General features: G+C 36.7%; 1 protein-coding gene across 1 annotated transcript; it reads right to left on the bottom strand.

Moving 5' to 3' along the window:
* Nucleotides 1-6028: 6028 nt before the first annotated feature.
* Nucleotides 6029-8159, bottom strand: LOC137808392 (GATA transcription factor 18-like). The gene is made up of 3 exons (XM_068609471.1): nucleotides 8058-8159; nucleotides 7152-7910; nucleotides 6029-6647 (listed from the first exon to the last, which is right to left on the bottom strand). Exons 2-3 carry the CDS (start codon nucleotides 7593-7595, stop codon nucleotides 6372-6374), a joined length of 720 nt encoding a protein of 239 aa, XP_068465572.1. The 5' UTR covers nucleotides 7596-7910; nucleotides 8058-8159; the 3' UTR covers nucleotides 6029-6371.
* Between the last annotated feature and the right edge of the window lie 558 nt (nucleotides 8160-8717).

Raw genomic sequence — 8717 nt, 5'->3', positions numbered from 1 at the left:
GATCGGGGGGGCAAGGCAGCACCATCATCTTCTCGTCGTGCTCCTTGTGAAATGATTGATGAAGCTCATCCCCCTTAGTCAGCCGCAAAACTGCTCCCGCAGTGTTCACAGAGGATGTCTCCCTCAGAAGGGTCGAGTTGGCCCAGGGATACAAGGTTTTGAAGTCTGGCAGGGGAACGGGGGCTCCTCCGGCGGTAGGTGGAGTCGCCTGGGCCAGGACAGGACGGGAAGACGCAGGCCTCTCAGCCTGGGAAGATGAAGCGCCACGAACTCGTGGTGGATCGTGTGCTTGTGAATGGGGGTTTCTTGATGAAGGAGGAGGATTCGGGGTGATCTTTGTGCGAGTCATGGTTGCAGCTGCACGGGAAGAAGAAAAGGAAAAATGATCAGGGGTTACAGAGGCTGACTCGATCATAGAAGGAAGGTGAAAAACGAACGAATGTAGGTTCGTTGCGACGATTGACGAAGCCCTAAGTTACGCAGAAGGAGAAATGGAAAAGCAACCCACAGCGTATGCACCAGGCAGTTACAGGATGATGCGAATCGGTTAAAATGCAAGGAAAACCAGCTGAAGAAGGAAAGTAGGTACCTTTTGATGATCAGGAAAACGATGAAGGTTGATGGTGATTCAGAATGCTGGAGAGCGCTGAGAGTTTTCCGCAGAAGAAAGTTAGAGCGTTCGTGAATGCGAGGGAAAGTGATGGAACAGTGTTGAGTGAAAATAGGTTTAAGGGTTTTTTCGAAATGGGTTTAGGAAGCGCAAACGGCAGCTGAAGAGAGCCGTTGATGAAGCCACGTGTCGAGCGATGAGTGAGGGGTTTGGTGGAGCGTCAGAAAAGCAGAAGGTACAACCGTTTGGAATTCTGCGTCAGTGCCACGTAGACCGGTGTTGACGTGACTCTTTCAGTCTTTTCGCTAGACAAGTCTTCGCTTAAGACTGGGGGCTTGTGTACCGCCCTGGTAGTCGGGAGTGATGACGTGGCATCCTGCTACAGTATAGGCGTGTTGGCAAGGTGCCAGGCTGGCAGAAGGGAAGGAAGTCGGGGGGCTCGTGAAGCCGCCAGTACTTAAGTTGGCGTGTTCCGATCTCCAGCATATCAGAATAGGCGATCACCGGGTTAAATACGAAGTCGCCAGATGTGAACTCGGGCGACCAAGCAGTTGGAGATCGCCGGAGAAAGCACATCGCCGAAGATGAAGGAGAAGCAAATTATGAGGGCGACCGGCGAGACCACAGGGAAGGTGTATGAGGACACCCTAACTCGCCAACTCCAGTAGAGATCGCACTCCCAAGTTAGCTATGCACTGGGCAGTACCATGCATAAGTAACTTAGCCAAAATGAGAGTAGAAGCAGCGCCAAGTCAAGGAGGCTCCAGATGATGGCACGTGTACGACTGGATGCAAGCCACGTGTCCAGGTCTGTAACTGCCAGGAGAGAGAAAACAACCAGGTATATAAGAGTTCTCAACAAACTTTCTGAGGTACGCACGTTCAGTATGTACTCTTTACGCTTGCGAGTTGTAGAGCTGACTGTGAGAGAGGATTTGCACGGTTCTTGTTCTCTTAGTATTTGGTGATTCGGTCACTGACTTGAGCGTTGGAGTGCGATCGGCCGCAGCGGCGCCGCTCTGTTTCTTTGCAGGTTCTTGAGGTGGATCTCGAAGAGGAACGGAGGTGAGAAGCGGTGCGCATGTCGATCCTTTGACGAGGCAGTTTCCAGCGTTCCGGTCAACAGGCAGGATCAAAGGGCATTAAGCAGTTTGTCTTCTTAAGTGGGATAAGAGAATTGCTTTCATTAGGAGTTTTTGTCTCTTATTTTAGGATAAAGAGATTTTAAGGTGGAAAATTTGTGATGTAAAAAGGTTATTTTTGGTTTTTGTTAAGATAGTGGATTATTTGTAAAGAGGACTTTTATGAGTCTCTAATTGTTGATGATTTATGTTTGGTGATTTGTTTATGTTTTATGTGTTTTTGGAGTTTGTTGGGATGGTACATCTTGGATGTTACTAATGGTGGGTGTTTGTAGATATGATTTTTTTTGGGATAAGGATTTTTTTTTTTTTTAATCAGCAATAAAGAATAATATAAATGAGAATACTTGGGGTATTCCAACTTTTGGGATAAGGATTAATTGGTAGTTTTTGTTGGGAGCTTGAAATTAGTTGGAATGTGAGGTCCTATTTTTTTATATATAAAGGTTGTATCACCTTTTAAAGTGATCTATATTTATTTATTGTTTTTTACTAATAAAAAAACACAAATAAATAAATAATTTTATTATATTAAACAAACAATATAGTTTTAATAAAACTTAAAAAAGTACAATAGACTTTTTATTTGATTATTATATGCGATATCATATATGTGTATATATATCTTAAATATTTATATAGTGTAGGCATAATACACAGGACTCTTATACAATGTCTCAACATTGAGTTAAGCTATTTCAAAACAAAAAAACAAAATTAAGTGGATTTTAAATTTATTAGCATATTTATGAGTGTAATCCTCATCGATCCGAAATAAAAATATTTAATAATATATTTATTAGTATAAACTTTATTTTATAAAAATAAATTTAAAATTTACTTCTTCTTAATAATAATATATATATATATATGTTTAACAGTCAAATCAATAAAAAAAAATTCTAATGATGTTTTTTGAAGACAAAAATCACAACCGAAACATTCATATCAGAAAGAGGGTCTAAACCATTATCAAATGAGATGCACTTTACAAAATTTGACTACTTGGAGGATGATTGTCAATGCTATAGTAGATGTGTTGTGTTGTTTCAATGTTCATCCTCCTCCATATATACTCTTTCTTTTCTTTCTAACGTTTCATTTTCATCTTCGGCTTTTGCAATATAGGCTTTTCTTTTCATAAACATGTCGATGCATTTAGAGATACTTTTCATCATTAGCTGTAAGACAAAATAAATAAGCTAAATTATAAGTTTGATTTCTCTTTATTATTTTTTATATATAATTTTGTTCTCCCTGATTTTTATTATTTTATTCTTCATTTAAAAAAAATGTAATTTGGTCTGATCCTTAATTTTATATATGTTCATTTATTTTTTATAGTTTAATCAATTAAATTAATTATTAATTATACCTTAAAAACTATGTTAAATATAAGGCTCATTTGAATTAAAATAATAATAATAATTTTTAATTTATAAATTATACTCGAAAAAATAAAAAATAAAAAGAAAGTCCAGTATCCAAGGTTTGTGCATAAAACACTTCCATTCAATACATGCATGGACCTTTACCCATTCCGTGTCATTTCATGTTTTTCTTGAGTTTATTTTCTGACCGCCATAGGATTGACTACGCATGTTAAACGAGGCACACAGAAAACCTCTCACTTCTAACTTTTTTTACTTCATTATTTTCTGAAAACAAAAAATATATTAGTTATATAATGGTTAATAATGTAAAAATTTAATTGTTAAATAGGAGAAAAAATAAAAATAGTTGTTTATTTACATGTCAATCTTTTATCGATAAAATACAATGTAAAACAAACATAATCAAGTCTGAAAAATCATGTGATTAGTATTCATAAATCATAGAAATGTAATACAATTTAAAAAAAAATCATTAAATACTTGTCTTCTTAATTTTGTGGGACAATCAGGTTTAGGGTAACTCATATTTTTCGTGAGAATGCGTGTGCTGATAAGTTGGCTAATTTAGGATTTATTCATAGAGAATCTTTTCATTGGTATAATAGACTCTTAGCTAGTCTGTTCTTAGAATTCTTTATGAATAGGTATAATATGTTTGTGTTAACATATGGGTTTTGATCTAGTCCCCCCATATTTTTGTATTTTTTTTTTTTTTTAGTAATATTTTTTTTTCATGTGATAACAAATGATTGTTGTTACTTGAGGTGTCAGCTTAGCTGAGATGTCAAGTTGCATAATGATCTAACACAAAAATTTTATAAAAAAAAAATAAAAATCATAGAAATGTAGTGGCGTTTAGAAATGGTAAGTTTGATGAAGAAGAACTGGTACACATGGTATAGTTAAAAGCCTAGTTGTAGGTAAAATATAAATTGCGTGCTATGTTTTCTTCTTTTGGAATTAATTGTTATACCCTAATCGTTGCCTCTAAACAGAAATAGGTTTATGTTAATTATTGTAGCAGGTGTGTTCTCTGCATCAGGTGGAACAATTACCCAAAAGTGATGATAGATTGACACACAAATGATAAAAAACATATACTTAACAATCTAATAAATTAATATCTTTATGATTTTTAATTTAAAATATTATTATTATAATAGGTTGTCAATTTTATTTTTTCGATATCAAAGAAATCTTTTTCATTACCCAATACCACGGTACAATATTAATATTAATATCTTACAGGATCTAATTTGGAGGATAATTGCCCAGTCAGCAATCAAATCACATACACTATTGAAGAGATATTGGAATTTCATAATCTCAATAAGGTTACATAAATGTATAATTTTTAAGGAGAAATATTTTTATGCAATTGAGGTTAAGATGGAGGGTGTCTAGATGACTCATCATATTAAATAATGGGTTTTAGTTAATATTTTGTGTGTAAGGTTATAAAATGTATGATAGTATATCAATTAAGATATATATATATATATTGAACTTTTTATCTTCAAGTAGTATTTCTTAAATGTTCAAAAAAAAAATGTAACTATGATTTGATCCTTACTTACATAGGCTTATCTTTTCCTGTTGTGGAAGAAATTAGGTAGTAAAGACACTCATTTTCTTTAGCACTTTAGCAGTTGAAACATGATTAATTTGAGATTAAGATTAAGACTTATAATAAGTGATAATAAAAGTGAAATTCTTGTAGTTTAATTTTGGGGTTCAACCGTTGTCGTGAATGAAATTTTGGTACAACAAAACCACATAGCAAAGTGGGATGCTGAAAGGTTAACATCAAAATTTATTACATGTGCCAGTACCCTTTTTCCTCGAGCACATGTGCAGCGGAAACGATTGCATTAATCATACCATAGCATTTCTATTTGGGCATTGATACAATAATTGCGCGGCATGTTAACATGGTTACCTTTGTTTGGTAGATTGTATCATTCCACCACTCTTTTTTCTAGTGCTGCATTAGATATTAATGTTGCCATATTGCACCCTCATGAAGGATGCCATTATATATTTTTGTTGTAACTGGAAATAACGCCATTCTGAAATACCATTACATTGGTACTTTCACTTCAGCATCCGTTAAAACTTTTCCTTAAAAATAGACTATTTGTTATTCGATATTTGAAAAGAAAATGGCTAGAAAAGCAAATATTGATTTTGTTATTATCAGAAAAGACCATTTTCATGAGTCCGTGGCATCGCAGATGAAATAGTATCTCAATGATGGTTGTTTTGATGATGAAAAAAAGTAGTCATAGTTAGCAGTCAGATATAATGCAACTCTAACCGGACGGATTCGATGAAGTGCTCAAAAAGACATTTCAGTTTACTGTTCTGAACCGCAGGGTGTCCGGTTCAGAGAGAACAGTGATCCAACATACATATCCAACCGTCAGAATTACAAAACCCGATTAAATGCACTAACATCTCTCTCTCTCTCTCTTTCCCAAAGTGTTTCAAAATCAACTAGTGAATGGCCGTTCAAATTCTCTCCACATGGATAACTAAATTAATTCATAGAAATAATACTGTTATTATCTTAAAACAAGAAGAATGAATAGTAAAACTACTTTATATATTTTTTTATTAAATTGATACGACTTTTATATTAATATTTACTTGTCTTCCCTGTTAAGCAATTATTTTCCATGGCTGTTGATATAGAAAACTCAAAAAACGAGAAGGTGATAGAGGGGGGAACCACTTCGTCTTAGAACACAACAAAATGGACCATAAAGCTATAATGGCTTTGCATCAAGCAAATAAAACGGTCCACATGCCAACAGTGTCATGGTCATCATCACTACAGAATAGAATAATATAGTATATAACGGAGAGTTCGAGAGGGAAAGTGAAGCAACAGAAAGGTAGGATTAACAAGTAACTGAAAGAGAAAGTTAAAGAACCAAGACCAAAGAAAAAGCAAACTAAGAACATAGAATTATCCCCTTCTCACTCCATCTTTCGCAGCAAGACGGAGAAAAGGAACCAAACAAAAAGGAAAAGGTCAAAAAAAAAACATCACATTGACGAGACCATAATGCAACCATCGCAATCAAAAACATCTACATCACCATCGTAAAACGTCGACGTACATCTGTGTGGTCTTCCAACGTCAAGGTAGCTGCTACTCGCTTTTGTCATTTTTTTTTCTCCATATGATTATTAACGTATTAAGGATATCGCAATCGTTCATCATCTCGTGAAGTCGTGCACGAGGCTCGTTCGGTCTGGAACGTTAAGGTTCCATGAGAAGAACGGAATGCCATTGTCCGAATCTCTATCGTCAGAATCCTCCATGAAACGTAACTCGTTACCCATCTGCGAGTGTGCGTACCACGAACTGCTTTGGTTGCCGTAAGAGCGCGACGATTCCATTACGCTGCTGGGAACTGTCGCAGACGTGGCGGCTGCAGCGCTTGCCCTTCTCTCTTCCTTTTTATATCTGATCCCGCAAGCATTGCATAGTGACTGCATCAATTCAATTCAAACAAAACGTTAACAAAATCGGATTCAAACTACATCAAATAAAGGGCTTATCAATGTATCATAACACTATTAGTTAATCAATACTAGTACTAAAAATATTTTTGCAAATTCAATGATTTAAATATATATATACATATATGTATATATATACACACCAACTTATTTTTTTGATGTTTCTTTACAACAATTAAAAATAGCGTAATTTTAAACCTGGTTACCAAGTAGAAGCTTTTGATGTTACTTTTATAAAATATGTCCAGTTCCATTTACCAAGGCACAACTTTCATATAAACAATTAACATAAAAAGTGGTAGTGTTATATATTATTCATTTGTAACATTTTCTATTGCTAATTAAAAATGATAAAATAAAATGAAGTTTCTTAAATAAGAGTTATTAACAAAATAAAGAATGTGAAGTTAAGAGTTGTTATGAAGAATTTAAGGTGAAGAGAAGTGAGTTGGGGTAATGAAGCAATGGATATACCTTTGGGCCACGAGGACCGTTTCTCCAGAGGGGAGTGGAAGTGGTATCACAGTTGGCGCAACGACGAGCGAGGAGAGGGTCGTTGTTGGAGCCGCCATTATTGGTTGCTCTGGTGGATTTATTGGTTTGAGATTGCGTGGTGTGTTTGGATTGCAGCAAGTCCCAGCAGAAGTTGGTGACGGAAGAGCGAGGTTCGTGACGGTTTCGTAGCTCCTCGCCTTCAGTGAAACGCGTGGAAGGGGTTCCGAGGGAGAGCGTGCAGTCCACGGAAGAAGGAGAGGGCGTGTAGGAGGAATACATGTCGTGTTCGTAATCATCATAGGGACCGTGGGTGTTGGGCATAGAAAAGAGCATCGAGTAGGAGTTTGTTTCACTGTGAAACATGCTGCATGTGCAGGTGCCCATCACGTGACCCTGGGAGTTCCCGCAACAACGATGCATCATTGTAATTGGACTGGTCCTCTGCTATGGTAGGCGAGGGTCGGGGAGACGATGCGATGATGCGAGTGTTGGGGTTTAAGAAGGGAAAAGAGAGAGCGAGAGAGAGTGAAAGGGATTAGGAAGAGTAGAAGGGGGAAAGTGGAGTGTGGGTGCGAAATGCAATGATAAAACGTTTGAAATGTAAAGAGGGTAGGAAGCAGTGGGAAGAAAGAGTTAAAATGGTACGGGAGAAATGAGAAGTGGGTGTTGTCAGGTAGCTTTATAAGCTAATAAAATGGCGAAATACGAGTCAGCAGGTGCAGTCCACGTTGTCGTTAACTGCGAATAGAGAGATGCACAAATGTATAATAATATATATATAGTGGGGCATGAATGAAAACTATAAAGACATGGAAAAACAGAGAGGGACCCAGTGGCTGGGGATGTGTTGGGGGGGAAAGAAAGAGAAAGGGTGAAGAGTGGTACTGAGTGAGTAGTCAGGGAGTGAGTGGAAGGAAGCGTTTGAGAGTTTCTATCTGCGGCACTGTTTGTGACTCTGCATAAAAATTTCTCATGCATCATGTTAATTTATAGCAGAGAGAGGGGTAGCATAGGAAGTGTGATGTGGTGAGGGAGTGTTTGGTTTGGTTTGGTCATTGGGTAGTCAAAAGTGGGCACGTGACAGTGGAAACAGTATTCTTCCACGGATCTGCCTTCTCCGATCACGAGGCTTTATTAGTCGCAAACCCAATACATCAAAACCTCTGTCTGTATCCGTATCTCTGCCACTGCCATCCCCCAAGGAAAATGGAATAGTAGTGTGTTAGTATAGCGTTGAGTGTATCTACCTTCCCACTCCCACGCTCTCTTCTCTTCCCAAACACGCTCTAATCCCAATACTCCTAATTAACCACATACCCCTACTCTACTCTCTCCTCTCTCCTTCTTCCTAAATACCATATATTAATTACCAAACCTTTCATATTCTCCACTCTTTTCATCTTTTCATTTCTTTCAAATCAAAACAAATATTCATTTCATAACAACCCTTTAATATTATTCTTATTATCAAAATTAATAAATTCACTACATACTACCCTGATCATCTATAACTTAGATGATAAAATGTCTGTATTTCAATTTACC

The sequence above is a fragment of the Phaseolus vulgaris genome, chromosome 3 (genome assembly GCF_000499845.2).
Source record: "Phaseolus vulgaris cultivar G19833 chromosome 3, P. vulgaris v2.0, whole genome shotgun sequence".
NCBI lineage: Eukaryota > Viridiplantae > Streptophyta > Magnoliopsida > Fabales > Fabaceae > Phaseolus > Phaseolus vulgaris.
This window is presented reverse-complemented; position numbering and strand designations above follow the sequence as displayed.